Source organism: Lactuca serriola, chromosome 7, assembly GCF_051521515.1.
Source record: "Lactuca serriola cultivar US96UC23 chromosome 7, Lser_US96UC23_V15, whole genome shotgun sequence".
NCBI lineage: Eukaryota > Viridiplantae > Streptophyta > Magnoliopsida > Asterales > Asteraceae > Lactuca > Lactuca serriola.
In genome coordinates this window covers 148,237,307-148,257,914 of record NC_136414.1, presented here as the reverse complement: position 1 = coordinate 148,257,914, position 20,608 = coordinate 148,237,307, and the positions used below count along the sequence as shown (strand labels likewise).

Genomic DNA, 20,608 nt, shown 5'->3' with positions numbered 1-20,608 from the left:
GGATGAGCCGGTACTTGGGAGTGTTGAGGAGGGATATCCGGGAGTTTGTGTCGAACTCCACCTACCATACTTTTGCTGAGCTTCAGGCGAATGCCAGGAAGCGCGAGATCGAGTTAGAGACCCAGGCCAGGGAGGAGGCCGAGTCTCAGCGGGTGGACCGGCGACCGGCTCAGTTCCAGCCGGCAGCCAAGCGAACCAAGTCCGCCGATGCGAGGACGGGAGGTTCGAAGAGCCGCACTTGCGGAAAGTGCGGCAAGGGTCATGAGGGGGCGTGTCGATCTGGTGCTTGCTACAAGTGTGGCAAGGAGGGGCACATTGCTAGGGAGTGTCCCAAGGGATTTACGGTTTGCTTTCATTGCAACCAGACTGGCCATAGGAAGGCCGAGTGCCCTCAGCTTCTTCAGGGATCTGCACCTGCTGTCGGAGCTGCTGCGACTCGACCGGTGAAGGCCGAGGCCCCGAGGGCTCGGGGGAGAGCCTTTCAGCTGACTGCGGAGGAGGTCCGCGCTGCGCCCGATGTTGTGGCAGGTATGTTGTAATTCATGTAATTATTTTAATGTCGAGATGTTATGCTTATGTTATTATATGCGTAGGTACTTTTCTTGTGAACTCTGTGCCTGCCTTAGTTTTATTTGACTCGGGTGCGAGTAGGTCCTTTGTGTCCTTAGCCTTTAGTCAGCATATCAGTGTTAGTCGTGAGTCGTTGAGTCGACCTTTGAGAGTTTCTATAGCTGACGAGAAAGTGATTTGTGCCACGGAGGTTCTTCGGGGATGTGTACTAGAGATTTTCGGGGTTGAATTCCCGATTGACCTGATCCCTATTGCGATGGGTGATGTCTGTGTCATCGTAGGCATGGACTGGTTGAGCCGATTCGGCGCTGTCATCGACTGTGAGCGTCAGCTGGTGACCATACGAGACCATAGTGGGGGAGTCCTTTCGGTGTACGGCGAGGGTACCCGTTCGGGATCAACTTTTTGTTCGGCCGCTAGGGCAAGGCAGTGTCTACAGCAGGGCTGTAAGGGTTTTGTGGCGTATGTGATGGATACGCGGGAGGTTCCCGAGAGACCGAAATCAGTTGAGGAGGTCCCTGTGGTGCGTGAGTTTCCAGATGTTTTCCCCGAGGAGCTGCCGGGAGTACCTCCTATGAGGCAAGTAGAGTTTGGTATCGATCTGGTTCCGGGGGCCGCGCCTATTGCTAAAGTGCCTTATCGTCTTGCACCTCCAGAGATGCAAGAGTTGTCCTCGCAGCTCCAGGAGCTGTTGGGGAAGGGATTCATTCGGCCGAGCAGCTCGCCGTGGAGAGCACCTATTCTGTTCGTCAAGAAGAAGGATGGTTCACACCGGATGTGTATTGATTACCGGGAGTTGAACAAGTTGACGGTCAAGAACCGTTACCCGTTGCCGAGGATCGATGATTTATTCGATCAGTTGCAGGGAGCAACTTGGTTTTCCAAGATCGATCTGAGGTCAGGGTACCATCAGGTGAGAGTGCGGGAGGAGGATGTCCAGAAGACAGCGTTTAGGACGCGATATGGGCATTATGAGTTTGTGGTGATGCCTTTCGGACTCACCAATGCCCCGGCGGTGTTCATGGATCTCATGAACAGGGTATGCAGACCGATGTTGGATCGGTCAGTGATTGTATTCATCGACGACATTCTGGTGTATTCTAGATCTAGAGAGCAGCATGAGGAGCATTTGAGGGAGGTCCTTGAGGTATTGAGGTCAGAGAAGCTTTATGCAAAGTTCTCCAAATGTGACTTCTGGCTGCGAGAGGTCCAATTTCTAGGACATGTTGTCAATCAGAAAGGGATATTGGTCGATCCGGCCAAGGTTGAGGCGGTAATGAGTTGGGAGGTGCCGAAGTCACCTTCTGAGATCAGGAGCTTCCTGGGGTTGGCAGGGTATTATCGGAGATTCATCAAGGATTTCTCCAAGATCGCTGTGCCACTCACCAGATTGACCCGGAAGGGTGTTGCATTCTCATGGGGGCCCGAGCAGCAGACCTCCTTTGAGACACTTCGCCAGAGGTTGTGCGAAGCCCCGGTATTAGCTCTTCCAGAAGGGATGGAAGATTTTGTGGTATATTGCGACGCATCGATTTCGGGATTGGGTGCAGTGTTGATGCAGAGGGGTCATGTGATAGCTTATGCGTCGAGGCAGCTGAAGCCTCATGAGGCGAGATACCCGACGCATGATTTAGAGTTGGGAGCAGTAGTGTTCGCTCTCAAGATTTGGCGTCACTACCTGTATGGGGTTCGATGTACGATATATACGGATCATAAGAGCTTGAAGTATTTGATGGATCAGCCCAACCTAAATATGCGTCAGAGGAGGTGGTTGGATGTGGTCAAGGATTACGATTGTGAGATCCTGTACCACCCAGGCAAGGCTAATGTGGTAGCCGACGCGTTGAGCCGCAGGGCGGAGAACACTCCATTGCGAGATGTATGCTTGAGACTGACTGTGATGACTCCAGTATTGGACGCTATTCGTGGGGCACAGGTAGAGGCTGTGCGACCAGAAATGCAGAAGAAAGAGCGGGTTGTGGGGTTAATTTCAGAGTTTGTTAAGGATAGTCGAGGGCTTATGACGTTTCAGGGTCGGATCTGGGTACCGTTCGTGGGCGGTACGCGTATTACCTTGATGGAAGAGGCTCATAGATCGAAATTCTCGATCCATCCCGGTGCTACAAAGATGTATTTGGATTTGAGGAAGGAGTATTGGTGGCCCTGTATGAAGAGGGACGTGACATGGTTCGTTGAGAGGTGCTTGACCTGCCGTAGGGTTAAGGCCGAGCACCAGAGACCGCATGGCAAGTTACAACCATTGGAGATCCCCGAGTGGAAGTGGGAGCAGATCACTATGGATTTCATCACCAAATTGCCGAGAACTGCCAGGGGAGTTGATGCAATTTGGGTGATTGTGGATAGGTTGACGAAGAGTGCACACTTCCTTGCCATCAGCGAGAGTTCTTCAGCGGAGAAGTTGGCAGAGATATATGTGAGAGAAGTGGTATCTCGGCATGGGGTGCCGATCTCGATTGTGTCAGACCGTGATGTGCGCTTCACTTCCAGGTTCTGGAAGAAATTCCATGAGGAGCTGGGTACTAAATTGCATTTTAGTACCGCATACCATCCCCAGACAGACGGTCAGAGCGAGCGGACGATTCAGACGCTGGAGGACATGCTCCGAGCGTGTGTGTTAGACTTCGGGGGTAGTTGGGATGCGTATTTACCATTGGCAGAGTTTTCCTACAACAACAGCTATCATTCGAGCATTGGTATGCCACCTTTTGAGCTGTTGTATGGTAGGAGGTGTCGGACCCCCATTTGTTGGGGAGAAGTGGGACAGAGAGTGATGGGTAGCACAGAGATCGTGCTTCAGACGACAGAGCAGATTCAGCAAGTTAGACAGAGGTTATTGACCGCCCAGAGCCGACAGAAGAGTTATGCTGACAGGCGCCGATCCGAGCTTGAGTTTCAAGTCGGCGACTTCGTTCTCCTGAAGGTCTCTCCTTGGAAAGGAGTGATTCGATTCAGGAAGAGGGGCAAATTGGGGCCCCGGTATATTGGGCCATTTCGTGTGATTGCAAGGATAGGCCGGGTAGCCTATCGGTTAGAGTTGCCAGCGGAGTTGGGTCAGATCCACGACACTTTTCATGTGTCGCAGTTGAGGAAGTGCATAGCCGATGAGTCGGCAGTGGTTCCATTGGAGGATATTCAGGTGGATGCGAGCCTGAATTACGCGGAGAGACCAGTGGCTATCAGAGATCGAAAGATCAAGGTTCTGAGGAACAAGGAGGTACCTCTGGTGTTGGTTCAATGGCAACACCGTAAGGGATCGGAAATGACTTGGGAACCGGAACGCGAGATGCGGGAGCAGCATCCAGAACTATTTGCAGAGTGAGACTTCGAGGGCGAAGTCTAATCCAAGTGGGGGAGAGTTGTAACAGCCCGAAATCTCAGGTATTGTTTAATTATGTTTTTGGGGTGAGTTAAGAGGGGACTCGGCGAGTTGGAGCCTAGACTCGCCGAGTAGGATCGCAGACTTGGTCGCGGGTCCGCGACTGGACTCTACGAGTCCAGATATGGACTCGGCGAGTCGACGCTGTTCAGCAGAAACCCTAACCGTTCGGTTTTGGATCGTATATAATGCTCTTATATGCCGTCATTGTCCGTCTTTAGTCGATTGAGAGGAACCCTAAACGGCTGTGGGCATCTAGAGCAAGATTGGAGGATATTAGGGCTTGAAGAAATTGTTGGGCAAGGAGGAGAAGGGTTTTGGCTAAAGGAACAGCAAGGGATTCGAGTTCTGCGGTTTGGAGACACAGAGAGGGCATATTCCAGGTAATATTTCGGATTCCTTTATGTTATTTTGATGTGTATACGAATCTAGGGTTTATGAAACCCATTTAGTGATTAGATGGGTTATTATGTTATTACCCAGACGTTTATACCCCAGTAATAAGGTGTTTAGAAGTCCAGAAAGTCCCATGATTGTATATCTCGGGACCATACATAATTCAGGAAGCAGTTGATCGTCTGCATGGCATGGACTCGCCGAGTTGTTCTTCAGACTCGGCGAGTAGCTTGAAGATTTACTGGGACTCGCCGAGTTGTTCTTCAGACTCGGCGAGTGGAGTCGGGGTGGCCCCACGATTCTTCCAGGAGTAACTCGTCGGGTCGAGGAGGATACTCGACGAGTAGATAAGGAATCTCAGAAAGTTGGAGGACGTCTAGACTCGCCGAGTCGCCATGGTACTCGCCGAGTCCGGTCGAGTTGACCGTTGACCGTTGACCAGAGTTGACCTAAGTATGACTTCTTAGGGATAGTCACACTTAGAAGATATAAGTGTTAATGAGATATGTGATGTTATGGGGAGGTTGTAGCTCGTCGGATTGTGCACGAGTGATTTCAGGATTTGCTAGCTTTCAGCATTTACGAGGTGAGTCTTCTCACTATACTGTACCCGGAAGGGTTTGACTGTGTGACCGGAAGGTCGGATATGTTATGTGATATGTATGCTATATGTGGTAAGTTATTTGTTATATGTGTGCTATGTATGTCATGGGCCGGAAGGCGATTATATTATGGGCCGGAAGGCAATATGTTATGGGCCGGAAGGCGATATGTTGTGTGATGGACCGGAAGGTCGGCGTGGGTAGGACCGGAAGGTTTACCCAGCAGGGACGGAAGTCCCCTGAGACACATGGACCGGAAGGTCGGGCCTGGAAAGGCGTATGTGCGTAAGTTGTATATTGGGGAACTCACTAAGCATTTATGCTTACAGTTGTTGTACATGTATTTCAGGTACTAGCGAGGACCGTGGGAAGGCGTCGGCGTGATCGATACACACTGAAGACTGCTTTTATGATCTTGGGATTTTGACTATTTGTATTTGGCAGATTACTTAAACTATTTATGCCTTGTTTTGAATGGAAATAAATATATTTTTAAAATGAAAAATTTGTTTGAAAATTTGCGTTGTTACAAGATCGCAACTGGTCTCTTGATATAATTCAGGCTGCTATCAACCTGAATATCCTTAAAGGGTACAACTGCTGACTCGTCCACCAAACACTTTCGCAACTGAGAAACATGGAAAGTGTTGTGGATCTGGCTAAGCTTTGCCGGAAGATCCAATCGATAAGCAACCCGACCCACTAGGGTCAAAACCCTAAAAGGGCTAATGAACCTGGAAAACCAGCTTGCCCCTCTTCCGAAACCTGATAACACCCTTCCAGGGTGATACCTTAAGGAGGACCATATCGCCCACCTGAAACTCTAAGTCCGAACGCCTCCTGTCGGCGTAACTCTTCTGCCTACTCTGCGCAGTCTGTAGTCTGCTACGAACCTGCTGGATCAACTCTGTGGTCTTGAGCACCACTTCAATGCTCCCAATGACTCGCTGACCGACCTCGCCCCAACAAACCGGGGTTCTGCACTTCCTTCCGTATAGCATCTCGAAAGGAGGACGGTCAATGCTAGCGTGGTAACTGTTGTTATACGAAAATTCCGCTAGTGGAAGATACGTATCCTAACTACCACCGAAGTCTAGAACACATGCCTGGAGCATGTCCTCGAGAGTCTGAATTGTCCTCTCGCTCTGCCCGTCCGTCTGAGGGTGGAAAACAATGCTAAAATGAAGACGAGTCCCCATCTCGTCATGAAACCGCTTCCAAAATCTGAAAGTAAAACGAACGTCTCGGTCTGACACTACCAAAACAGGCATTCCGTGCCGTGCTACTACCTCACGCACATAGATGTCAACTAGCTTCTCAGCCGATATGCTCTCCTGGATCGGTATAAAGTGTGCGCTCTTGATCAGCCGATCCACTATGACCCAAATCGAATCCACTCCCCGCGCGGTCCTGGGAACCTATATATATATATATATATATATATATATATATATATATATATATATATATATATATATATATATATATATATGAACCATGTATGTAGGGCTGTTCATTATTCGGATAAAACTGAATTATCCAATTGGACAATTTGGATTGGACTATTTGGTTCGAATATTCGGATTTTTGGATTGGTTTTCAACAAAACCAAATTATTATTTTGGATTGGTTTTGGTTTATAAAATAAGAACCGAATAGTCCAAGAGAACCGAATAAAAATTTATTATATATATATATATATATAGCTATTTATTAATTTTGTAATTTATTTTTTCAAATAGGTTCAAAACGTTTCACCCGATAAAAAAAAACATTAATATGCATTTTCTTTCAAAAGTTTTTTTTATCTATAAATATTTAACTATAATATATCTTTTTATTAGTTGTTTATAAATTTCAAATCACAACTAAATTATTTGTTTTTGTTTCTTTTGTAAAGTTGGATAATATTATAATTATATGTCGATTTAAAATTTTTCGGTTTTGAAAACCGAATTATAAAAAACGATCCAACCGAATTGTAATTGGATTGGATCGGATCGAATTTGAATTTAATTTGAATAATTCGGATTCATATTTTAAAAAACAAAATCAATTTGGATTTGTTTGATTGGGTTGGATCGGATCAAACGTTCCATCCAAACTAACACCCTATGTATGGGTGTCAAAAGAATATTTATGCTAACTTTTGTTAAAAAAACTGAAATTGGTTTCATAACTCATAAACCCCTTCTGCTACTTCAAAGCAAGAAACCCAATTTCAAGTTGCAATCTTCAACCACTCCACTCGACAAAGGAGCGATCTTTCTTCAAATCCCATCTTAAGAAGTTGTTTCTAGCCCTCCCAAATCAAAACCCCAAATTATTAAAAAAAAATGACTTCATCAGAGATCGAAATTGTATCAGACTCTGCAAAAGAAACCAAAAACAACACAGCAGCAGGGCAAATTCCGGCAGAAGTGGTGATCATTGACGTCTTTGGCGCTTGTGCTTACGGCGATCTGCCGAAACTGCGAAAATTCGTCGAAGAAGATGGCGTTTCTCTCTCCCAACCTGATGGTAATGGCTATTACCCCCTTCAATGGGCGTCCCTCAATAACTTCGCCGATGTTGCTCAGTACATTATCGAGGTATGCTTTGATGGGTTATAGATCCATTCTCAAATATGGGCTGCTAACTGAATGTCAATTCAAAGAAATTGTTGGAATCCACCATTATACTCCTTTTTGTTGGCGATGTAGCATGGTGGGGATGTGCAGGCGGTTGACGGTGTGATGCAGACGGCGTTGCATTGGGCGGCTGTTCGTGGTTCAGTTGCAGCAGCAGATGTGTTGTTGCAGAATGGTGCTCGTGTTGAAGCTACTGATGTAAATGGTTATCGGGTAAACAAAACGAATTTTAACCATGTTTACTACATTCTATAATGTTTGATTTCTTCTTTTTTTGGGCAAACATCGTTCTTCAAATATGAATTCACTGCAACTGCAGGCAGTTCATGTTGCAGCTCAATATGGGCAAACATCGTTCTTGAATTACATAGTGGCCAAATTTCATGCTGATTTTGATGTACCAGATAATGATGGAAGGACCCCTCTTCATTGGTATGTTAAAAAATTTATTTTTTTATTTTATCTTCTGTTTTGTACATGAAAACTTGGATTTTAAACTACTCATGGAAAAATATCAGGGCTGCTTATAAAGGATTTGCAGATACAATCAGATTACTTCTTTTTTGGGATGCCTTCCAAGGAAAGCAAGATAAAGAAGGTATTTATCTTTAACCATCCTTAGACAAATGCAAACTAAAACTTTAGTGATCAATATAGCTATTTGTCTTGTTTTTGGAAATTTCTTGATTTCTGCTGAGTGACCAAGTTACATAGTCTTTTAATTTGGTTAAAACTTTAGAAAAATAGGTCACCTTTGTGAAAGGGACTATATTTTTTCTTTATAGTACTTTTTGTGCATGGAAGAATTGATGTGTTAGATCTAGTGCTCGAATTAGTATCGAGGAATGGCCATCATGCCCTTGATTATTCAAATTGAAGTGAGTTTTATGGATACATATTTATCAAACCACTTAAGTAATGGTGAGAACAGGGACTACATAATACAACTTGAAAAGTTATTTCCTGAAAAGGAAGTGTTGTAATTCTTGTTGGACATACCAAAAGGGAAATGATGCAATCATTTGTGGAACTTGTAAGCTCTTGTTCTTTTTTAGAATCCTAGCTTTTAGGTCATGAAATAGTGGACTTTGCAATAATTTAGGTTGTATGTTTTTGTTATTGACGTAAACTAAGAGTAACTTAGTAACAAAAACCTACGAGTTACAAGTCACAACTCCTATCTAGCAAGGCCCTCATCAGTATGTTAGCAAATCCAAGTGAGGTTCATAATTTATGTGAGCTATGTGAAAGGTAGATGTAGAAAATTGTACCTTAACCCGGAGGTAGAGCGACTTGTCACAGACAAAGTTTCCGGAAATTTCTAGAGCACACTAGAGAACACTTGAGCGTTCAAGAGTACCCAAGATGACGCTGGACCAATATATAACACATTAGAATACCCAAGAAAGTTCTAGAACAATGTGGAAGACCTTGGAAGGTTCTAGAATGTACTCGAAGACCCTAAAAGTATCTATAACATCATGAAATCCATGGAATAGTATGAAACATTCTAGAATATGCTAGAAGGCCTAGGAAGATCTTAGATTTCTCTAGGACATTGCAGAACAATTTAGAGATATACATAAGTTTGTAGTATCTATAGAGTATGGTAGTTGTTTCTAGAATAGTAGTGAAGATAACAACATGGTGGAATATGGAACATCCCTATAAATAGGAAGGAGCTTATTTGCTACAAAGTCCAAACCATCAAAAGATCACACAAAGTAGTCTTGTAAAACTACTGCCCTATCTTAGTAATAAAATCCTTTTTATTCTAATTTCTTGCTATTAATAGTCGTTAGTACGTCCAAGGAGCGTAGTTAGGCTGACTTAGTTAAATTGAGATAAGTAGCGCACAATATCTAACGGTCAAACCGTGAGAGGTTGCCTCCACACATGATCTTGGACATATGAAATCTGAACCTTCAATGAAATATATAACTACAACTGAAGGGGAAGGAGGGGGGGGGGGGGGGGGAGGGGGTTAAGCAGATTCAATCAACAAACTAGATACAACAAATTAAGGTAATACATCACAAACAAAAACCAACAATAGAGCTAAAAGCAAAATCATGTTGTAAAGTGAAAAAATGCCATGTCCTCGAAAAGAGGCGATGACTTCATGTTAAACCTCATGCAATGTCCCCACTTCCCTTCTTAGGCGTCATCTCCTCCTCGAGCTACCGACTAAGGCCGTCTCAACTAGCTTACTATTACCCGTCACTAGTCTCCTTTGTACATGTACATACCACAACAGTCTTCCTTTCTTTAATTTTTTAGTAATCGACGCCACTACCAACATTGCCACATATAATATTCTGGTTAACAATTTGCTACCACATTTTCACCGCAACATCCTTATTTCCTCAATTTCCATCTTATCTCATGTTCTTTAATCTACTAACATTACCATACACTATTGCTTGTTTAGATACCACTTTGTAAAGCTTTTCCTTTTTGTTTCGGTTGGTTATTCTTGGCATACAACACGCTGCTATGAACTGAGTTGCCAAACAATTTCAAATAACGAAATCGATCAAAAGACTATAGTAATGAATTATAATATTCTAAAATCAAATGAACAAAAATAACCGAATGCTTGTTAGTGATTCGATAGCCTAGCCTCTACCTAAGAGTAATTTTATATTTTCACTAAAGATCCTTTCCTGATGAATTCCCAACAATCTGCTATGCATCCACTTTAATCACGTATTTGGGATGAGGGTAATACGAAAACTGATGATTGTGAAATGATGTAACAAAATAAAAAGAATAATGTAGAGAACGTAAAATAAGCAAATTATATAAACTAGGTAGATGGAGATAAAATGAAAGATGAATTGTAACGGGAGATATAAATAAAAATGATGAAGTTCACTAAATGATTTACTCAGTCAATTCCCAATGATACCCCATCTCTCTAAGCATAATGCTCTATAAGTCCTAACAAAAATCTTCACACCCCTAACAAAATTATTCTCCACCATTTATTACCTTGACTCTAGATACTTTCCAATATCACCTTTTTTAGACTGAACATGTAACAATTTTGATTTATCTTCTTTTATAACCGGTACACTAGCATTCATATCATTACTCCCGTCTTCAAAAAGAGTCTTATCCTCAAGACTTACTTCAAGAGACAACTCATGATTGTTGACGAGTCTTCCAATGAGACTTTGCCTGGATTTTAGTCAAACCATGCAATTGTACCAAAACCCCTTGATGCAAAAAACGCATCCACCCGTTGTTCCCGTTATGAATAACTGTTCCTATTGTTCTTAACTTAATATTCTACTATCTTATTCTCTTCTAGTTCTTCATATACTTACAAGTATGTATGTGTTATACCCATTCGATATGGCAAGGTGTATTAGCGCAAAAAGAAAGGGATAAGCAAGGAGTAATTCTGATAAGTATTAGCATGCTATTAGGAATTTGAGTCTTTTATTATTTATCTTATTTTTGATTTCCAATAATTATCTTGGAGTTAGTTAGGTATTTGTGTTTGAGTCAAAGTCCTTGTACATACCTATATATAGGTCTCGTGAATAAAGCATGCTTGAAGTTTATTAATTTTTAGTCTAGTTTTCTCAGCCTAATCATATTTAGCTTAGCACCTTGAAAAGGAGACTGGGCTACACAGAGCTCAGAAAGTGCTCATGAGTCCCATTAGCGAGTTCACGAGGTCTAAGGTCCGAGACATAACAGTATGGTTATATGTAATATGTATTATTTGTTAAATGTAAATCTTAATTCTATTATGTATGTATACATTCATGTATTGCAGTTGAAAATCATGAATAAATATGAATGAACCAGATTCAACATATGACTATTATTGTTATCTGCATTCAAATGCTAAATTGATGTTGGCTTGTAACATGTTGCATGTTATTGTTATATGTATGTATTCAAGCACTTTGTGTGCTGTAAGCGAGTGCTATTGTTCCCATAGCTCGTAGCGCTTGGGGGCGCCTTACGATTTTTAAAACCAAGCTGTTGTGACACAAGTTGTGTGTCAACCCACTGTTAACCATAATCACAACTGGAATTAGTGATGAGCTTTTTAACCGAACCGAACCGGGACCGACTTTGGTATATTGTATGAACTGATACTGTGGTGTTGGTGTTGGTGCCGGTGCCGGTGCCGGTGCCTCGTGCAATATAGACGGTTTTACCCTTGTTTAATGATATCGAAGGATAGCTTCATATGAACGATTTACATGACCATTTTGTTTGTGCAGATAATAAAAATATTTTTGAGTTCATAAATATATCTACATTGCTATTATATGTTAAAGAATAAAAGTAAGTTGCTATTCTTGGTTAAAGAATAAATACAATGCTCTTCATTTTAGCTCAACAAAAACAAGAGGTTGCAATAAAACTTATGTATTACAAAGAAGTGAACTCTATTATTTCCCACATAATCGGATCTTATAATTATAAAGATCTCATTTAATAATCCATGTCCTTAATTTGTCCCTTACGCATGACATGTAAATCCTGCTACGTTGTGAAATTCCTTAACATATTGTAAGAAAATAATGAAGTACAACAAAAAATCAAATTCACAATAGTTGACATGAATTGACCCAAATATTCACGAAATATAAAAGCTACATGACACTATATTTGTATAAGACTACTACTAGAGGAGACAAATCACAAAACGAACCGAATTAGATAAGTTAAAATGTCATTAGACCTTTTATGTTTCCTTCCATTTCCCACCTATGCCCTCACTTTCTCAAATATTTTTCAAACATCATGTATCCAACCAAATCCAAACATCACATAACTTTAAAAAAAGCAACAAGGACTGAATATATATATTTTTGTTAGGTTGTACCCCTTTGCATTGGGCAGCATTGAGAGGAAATTTGGAGGCATGTGTTGTACTTCTACATTCAGGGACAAAACAGGAATTAATGGTGAAAGATAGTGCTGGATTCACACCTGCACAAATTGCTGCAGATAGAGGCCATCGTCATGTTTCTTTGATCCTTGTATGCATCTTTTTTCTGATAATTATTTTCTAGTATAATTTTTTTTTACCATTTATGAATTTTTATGAAATTTATGCAGTCTAATGCACTTCGTGCACAAAACAGTTGTTGGAAAGACAAACCTTGGATTAAAAAAATCGGGGATATAGGCTACGCCCCTATTTTGTTCTGTTTAGTATTTGTCAGCACATTAATCTTCATCAATTCCATTCTTTTTGGTAGGTATCAATAATTTATATTATTATTTAATCATCTTAAAAGAATTTAGTTTACTATACTAAATTACTAATCAAGATCTTCCCCTTTTCATCTATTTTAGCTTCTAATCTAGTAAAGGTCACTGCTGTTGTTGGGCTTTGGGGATGGACAGCTGTTTCCCTTTCAATTGCCTCTTTGTTGATGTTTATCCGTTGTAGCAGGTATATATATTTTTTTATTTTTTGAAATATTTCAAGAAATACAACAAGTTTAATATTGTGTTGGTTAATGTTGACTTTTTTTTGTTCACAACTTTTGCAGTAAAGATCCTGGTTATGTGAATATATCGGGAGGGATAGAGAATAATGCTGATGCCGAGGTATGTTTTCTTTCCGATTCATTGATAAACGACCATTTTACCCTCCGTCAAGAATTAGTGCTAAATAAAAATAATACATTCTTGGTATGAAACTTAACTACAAATAAATACGAAACTGAATAAAACTAGTAAATTTCAGACTCAGGTAATTAAGCTGCAATGAGGGTAAATGACCATTTTACCCTCACTTAAGAACTAGTGATAAATAAAAAAAAAAATTGACTGTTTTATAATTCTTCTTTCGACTTAATACAGGGTCATTTGTTGACCATTGATTTGACTAACACTGCTTATTGGAGTGGAAATTGGTCTCAATTATGTCCTACTTGCAAGGTTTGTTAAAAAGGCTTTCTTTAATTTATTTCTTTTTTAATCACACTTCAAATATATTATATATTATTATTAATACTAAATTCTCCTTTTATCTTTAGATAATAAGACCCGTTCGCTCCAAACATTGTCCTGCATGCAAACGTTGTGTGGAACAATTTGACCATCATTGCCCCTGGATCTCAAATTGTGTTGGAAAGGTATTTTTTTTTTAATTTTTAATTTTTTGTATTTAAACCTTTTTAACTCAAATTTCAATTGCTTTTCTTTTTTGTGCAGAAGAATAAATGGGACTTCTTTGTGTTTCTACTTTTGGGAACTCTGACTTCAGTGATAAGTGCAGTGGTTGCCCTTCATAGTATGTCCAAATTCTAAACCAATAACTCTCTGCCACCTGTCTTTTTATTTTTTATTATTAAATATCTTTATCCCATAAAATGACAGGAATGTGGACATCAATACCTCCATTACAAAATAATGAATCTTGGATTCATCATGTCATTTTTAAACAACCTGGTGCTGCCACCTTCCTTTTTATTGATTTCTTTATCTTAATTGCTGCTGGAACTTTGATCATCATACAAGCCTACCAGGTAATATTCCTATTATACCCTCGAGTAAAAAAACCAAATTGTGAGATTCTGTTAAAGGGTATTGTAGTCAATACACTTTGTAACATTGGGTCAATGTCAAAAAAATGGTTTTCAAGAGAGCATGGAGCTTTTTATAATCTTGGAACATTGAAGATATGTTATCTGAATGCAGATTAGTCGAAACATAACAACAAATGAATCTATGAATGCTACAAGATATGGTTATCTTCAGGGAAAAGATGGGCGTTTTCGGAATCCATATAATCATGGATTTGTGAAGAATTGTTCGGATTTTTTAATTCGAGGCTACACAGATGATGATGAGATAACTTGGCCTCCTTTGCAACAAGTTTCAAGATAGTTGACATCACATATATAACATACAGTTATATCTTAATTTCACCTTTGTAGAAAACATTAGATCTTGGATTTTGTTACAACACATATGAGTGTAGAATATACAGGGATTTGTGTACACTTTTTTTTTTTTGTGTGTGAATTAATTATTGTTATTGGTGTGTAAAAATGAAAATGTAATTTTGTTAACCGAATGTCTCACTTGTCACTTAACAATAAATTTTGTAACCACCCATCTCTATTAATTGTTCACCACCATCATCACCACCAAGAAACTAATCTAAAACAAGCTTTAACATGTAGGGAAATCGATTCAACTCACATTCAAACCTAAAAATCGATTCAAACCTCCGATCAAAAAGAACTCAAATTCCTACTTAAAGTTGCATCCTTGAGCAGATATGGTTATTGGTGGTGTAGAATTCAAGAAGAAAGGGTAACAATAGTAGTAAAGGGTATAAAGGGTAACAATAGTAGTAAAGGGTATGGGGGTGTTTTCATCGAAGAGTATAATAATGATGTTTTATCTCGCCTTAGGAATTGTGTTAGCCGGAAAAAATGATCCGAAAATTTATAATAGTTGAAAAAGATAAAAGCTACTAAATGTGTAAATATTTTAAGGCTAAATCGTTTATGAAAATGTAAATTTAATTATGTTTTTTGAACATATAAACTGGTTAGGGTTTTGGAAAAATCTCTCCCTATGAGAGTGACCCAAATTCGGTCCACGTGGTCTTTTTTTGATAGCTTAATTAATGTGATACAATGTTTTAAAAACCAATTTTTTAGTTGAACCGGTATGGTGACCGGTTCCCGGTTTAACCGGTTCGACTGCCGGGTCAACCGGTTTTAATATTTTTCATATATATATATATTTTTTTTCCTATTTTCCTACACATACGTACATATATAAATCATGAATTTGATGTTTACAAGTTCAAACATTAAAAATACACATAAAAATAAGTTTTAGATGAATTGATATATATTAAAATAACATATAACCATAAGTTTTAGTGTTTTACATCAATCCATATACGTAAAAAAAGTATAATACCGAAACAAAATATAGTTTTAAATGAATACAAATAAATCAAAAAACTTTATAACATTTATCATATGTTTTTATTTACAGAAAACTAAATAGATTTGAAAAAAAAAATCACCAAAGTTTATTATGTAAATGGTTTTTTTTCGTGTGTTTTTTTTCGGTTTAACCGGTTCAACCGGTTTATTTTGACCGGTTCAACCGGGTTTTTCTAAAAACCGGTCTGTTCAATCCGGTTCAGAAATCGACATAAAACCGATGATAGTTGTTAAACTGCTCTCTCCTCCTGTTTCCGGTCCAACCGGTTCTACCGGCCGGTTTAAACGGGTTTTTAAAACATTGATGTGATATGTAAATTTCATATTTCCTTAATGAGATTCAAAAATGAAAAAGAAATTAAAAGGTTATCTTGAAAGAAACACAGCCACGTGGTTTTTTTAGCACCCATTAAATCATAACGGAAACATTCAAAGAACATGCTGAATAAAAGGAAGCACAACAAAACTTTTTGACCACCATGCACGTGGACGACGGCCATTAAAATCCGTTTCACCACTCTCCTCCACCTGCCGCCTATAAAACCGTCACCTCCTCCACTACAATCAACACCCTTTGATATTTCCTTTAGTTCTTTCATAACCTTTTAAAGCAAAAATGTCATCTTCTTGCTGTTCAGGTAACTGCGGTTGTGGTTCCGGTTGCAAATGTGGGGCCAGCTGTGGTGGCTGCAAGATGAACGCCGACATCAGCAACTCCGAGACCATCACCACTAGAACCACCATCGCCGGTGTTGCATCCGCCACCAAGAGGTACCAATGTAACATTTACTATTTCTTAAACATGGCCGCTTATACAAAGTACTCGTGCTTCTTGATGCATGTGTCATGACCAACTTACATGCAATCATGACATCATGGTGTATATATATATATATATATATATATATATATATATATATATATATATATATATATATATATATATATATATATATATATATATATATATATATATATATATATATATATATACGCACTAAAATAACTAATGTATATTTTAATGATTTTGTATAGTTGTCACGATGGATCAGAGATGGGAGTTGCAACATCAGAGAATGGTTGCAAGTGTGGATCAAACTGCACTTGCAACCCATGTAATTGCAAATGAATGATTGGATAATCGAATTTAAAAGCAATTAGTACTTCGAACATAGTTCGTAATATCTTCGGATATCAAAGACGCTTAATGAGAATAAATTAGCAGTATTATTATTATTTTTCTTTTGTTTTCGTGTAATAAAAAGGTTTTTTTCTGTAAACATTGTATCGAATCCTATAAATATAAAATAACTGCTTTTAGTGTTGATTACATTTATGTGATTTAGGATCCATTATATATATACACACTTATGTAAGACAAAGTTCTTCTTCATGCAACTTTTTTGTGTTCAGACTCTTTTAAATTTGATTTTTAAAGTAAATTATTTTAATTAAATTATTTAATTCATATTAAAATCTGAGATACCTAAGGCTTGAGGGAGTGGCCGTGGTTTGACCACTTCAACCGCGCACACCGCCCCTGACCACGGTCTCCTGCGGTTTAGGCCGTAGTGTGACAATTTATAGCCATGCAATGTAATTGGTTGATGGGGAAAAGGACCGATGATCGGTCAAAATTTCGAAATATTTTTTTTTCTTTCCTATAAATTATACTATTCATTTGATTATTTTTCAAACAAAAATCACCATTCTTTCTTAAAATTAATAGAAAAAAATTCACTATTCTCTCTCAAAATGCCAGCTTCTTCATCTTCCGAAGAATTTCAAGTTATTTTTGATGTCGTTGTCACTCACGGTCATACTTGAAGCAATTGCATCACAAGATCTATGGATTTGACATGTTTTTTTTGGTTCTCCTGATTCGATTAATAACATCAACGTTCTTAATCGTTCACATATATTTAACAACATATATGATGGATCTGCACCAGATTTTTCTTTCGAAGTTCGTGAAACGCCATATAACTATGGTTATTATTTTTTTCTTTTGAAGTTCGTGAAACGCCATATAACTATGGTTATTATTTGGTCGATAAAATCTATCATGAGTATGCTGTGTTTGTTAAATCGTTTACGTGTCCACATGGTTCTAGTTGAAAAAAAATTCAAGAGAGCTCTAGAAAGAGCTAGGAAGGATGTTGAACGTGCTTTTGGAGCTATGAAGAAACGTTGGTTCATATTGAAAAAACCAACAATTAATGTCTCATATCGCATAACATGATTATTGAAGACGAAGGGAGAGCGATATGTGCGTTTGACGAGGAAGAAACCATACCAGAGACACATCCAATAGAAATTGGTGGCAAATAGTATATGAACAAGAGAGCAGAGATACGTTGCACCGAAACATTTCACAATCTTCGCACGGACTTGGTGGAACATATTTACGGGATTCAATACATTAACCTTAATTTGGATTCACCGGATAACTTGGAAGACAAGTTCTCAGAGAACGACTTTATGTAGTAGACTTTAGTTATTTTATTTGTATTTTTTAAGTTTCTAAGATTATTTTAATGTCATATGTGTTTTTTTATTTCATAATACAATTTATTGTTTTTTTAATTTTCAAGTAATGAAAAATTATGTTTTTTTTTTTTTTTTTTTTTTTATTAAAAAAGAAGTTTTATTAAATTAAAATAGTTAAAAAAAAAAAAAAACAAAAGTGTGGCACCACTCCCTTGGTGTGACAAGAAACCACACCTGTGTGGTAAAAAATGACGTGACGCATATGTGACGGTGAAGGGATTGTGGTTTCGATGTCACCGTTCTCTCCAGCCTTATAATTTTCTTTTGTTATATATTAAAACTTTAAATTGTTAAAATGAATATGAAAATCTTTAATATTTAAGCATTATATAAATAAATCATAAATCTCTAATTCTTAAATGAGAACATAAGGACAACGTTCATGTATAGACAATAGAATCATATCCATTTATGTAAAACCCATATAATAAAAACAAAAAATATAAAATATATAACATTAAAAATAAGATATCAATTATTAATGTATTTCTATATAGATACCATATTATTTATAGTATAATTTTTTTTATCTAAATATTAAATAAGATTCATGAGAATAAAATTAATTATTAAAAAAATTAATCCAGTCAATTAAATTATATAGGTTGGTATTGTACGAGTTGGTTTGAAGTATAATACGACAAAAGAAATATCCCGCGAAACGTGGAGCATAATTTTGGGTGATTAAGACTCCCGTGCGCTGGGGGGCACTTTTGGTATTTCACGTTCCCTCCTAAACACGCCAAAGCTTGTTCATTATTTTTTTTTCTCAATTTGATAAAAACCAATATTATTTTTTCTCAATTTGATAAAAACAGTATTAATCATTCTTATTATTGCAGCTCTCAAAATAAATCAAAAAATTATCTGATAAGTTTTTCTTTTATTGTTTTATTATTAAGTAGGCAAAATTCAGGAAAACGCAAATAATTATATATGTATATACAAAAAATTATTTTTATATAAAGAAAAATCTTTATATTAATATTTACTTTTCAAATTTGAAAGCCAAATTGCAATGTTTTAAAAAGAAATAAATGGATAAAATTTGATGTTATATATATATATATATATATATATATATATATATATATATATATATATATATATAGTTCAAGTCACAAATAAAAAAAATCAAAGAAAAAAATGGTTTTGACATTGTGAATCGAGTTTAAGTTTATTATTTGAATAAAAATAAATAAAAATTAAAAAAAATCATAAATAACTAAAATTATAAAATAAAAATAAATAATAAAAGGTCGAAAATGTAAAATTCTTATATTAACATTACCTTTCAAATAAAATCAAATTACATGTTTTTAAGAAAATAACTAGCTATTTGCTTGATTGTATGTGAAAACAATATATATATATATATATATATATATATATATATATATATATATATATATATATATATATATATATATATGTTTTGCTCGATCATATTCAAGTGTAACTCTACATCTAATTCTTTCTTCCTGAATTGATCAATTTTAGCCCAATTAATATCCAGTTTGTTAAAAAAACAATATATATATATATATATATATATATATATATATATATATATATATATATATATATATATATATATATATATATATATATATATATATATATAGGGTGAGGTTCAATAGAGAACCATAATTAACCAATGAACCAATCTTTTTTTCAACTTTTAGAACTTATTTTTTATCAAAAAAAAAAAAAAACTAAAAATACAGAAATTCATAACTTTTTATCCTTTTTCCAATGATATAAAATTCGAATTCTTTTTAAGTCAATTCACAATGTGAATCTTCGAAAATTCACAACGTGAATCCGGAAAATATTTTTTACATTCACAATGTTAATATATGAATTTAGATATTTTTAGATTTTTTTTTTCCGATAAAGAATAAGCTCTAAAAATTGAAAAAAAGATTTGGTTCCTTGAAGAACCCATAATTATGGTTCTCTATTGAACTTTTCCATATATATATATATATATAGTTTTTAATTTTATGTTTTTACGGTTCACGTTTTTTACTTGGATGCTTCATAGTTATTATTATTAGCAATTTTAAGTTTGCATTTATCATTATCGTTATTTCACATTTTGTTTACTTTTTTTTATATAATTTTAGTTGTTTATTGTTTTTATTTATTTTGATCCAAGTAATGAAAAATAGAAAACAAAAAAAAAAACTAAAATACCAAATAGTAATATACTCTAATATGTTCATACATTTTATATTTTTGTCTTTTTTTGTTCTTTTTCTTACGTTTTTTTAAAAAAGATTCGTATTATTTTTTTCATATTTTTTAATTTTTTAACCTTTTCTTTTTATTTTTCATGAATTTGATAGTTTTTTTTGACATTTTTCAAAAAGTATAAAATGTATGAATATATTAGAGTATATTATAATTAATGTTCTAGTATGTGATATTTGTGATTTATAATTATTAAAATAGGAAAACTAGTTAAATTTTTTAAAATGTAACTTGCAAATTAAATCCTATTTC

At 36.8% G+C, this 20,608-nt stretch overlaps 2 protein-coding genes across 2 annotated transcripts; both read left to right on the top strand.

Moving 5' to 3' along the window:
* Nucleotides 1–7,114: 7,114 nt before the first annotated feature.
* LOC145061974 (Ankyrin repeat family protein with DHHC zinc finger domain-containing protein) lies at nt 7,115–14,653 on the top strand. Its single transcript, XM_079009571.1, has 13 exons — nt 7,115–7,556; nt 7,668–7,808; nt 7,915–8,027; nt 8,114–8,193; nt 12,444–12,607; nt 12,687–12,825; nt 12,927–13,026; nt 13,127–13,184; nt 13,440–13,517; nt 13,616–13,714; nt 13,794–13,872; nt 13,959–14,107; nt 14,280–14,653. The coding sequence occupies exons 1-13, from the start codon at nt 7,302–7,304 to the stop codon at nt 14,466–14,468; spliced, it is 1,644 nt and encodes a 547-aa protein (XP_078865697.1). The 5' UTR covers nt 7,115–7,301; the 3' UTR covers nt 14,469–14,653.
* Nucleotides 14,654–16,058: 1,405 nt separating this feature from the next.
* On the top strand, nt 16,059–16,877 carry LOC145062114 (metallothionein-like protein 2). Its single transcript, XM_079009748.1, has 2 exons — nt 16,059–16,321; nt 16,586–16,877. The coding sequence occupies exons 1-2, from the start codon at nt 16,167–16,169 to the stop codon at nt 16,677–16,679; spliced, it is 249 nt and encodes an 82-aa protein (XP_078865874.1). The 5' UTR covers nt 16,059–16,166; the 3' UTR covers nt 16,680–16,877.
* Nucleotides 16,878–20,608: the final 3,731 nt, after the last annotated feature.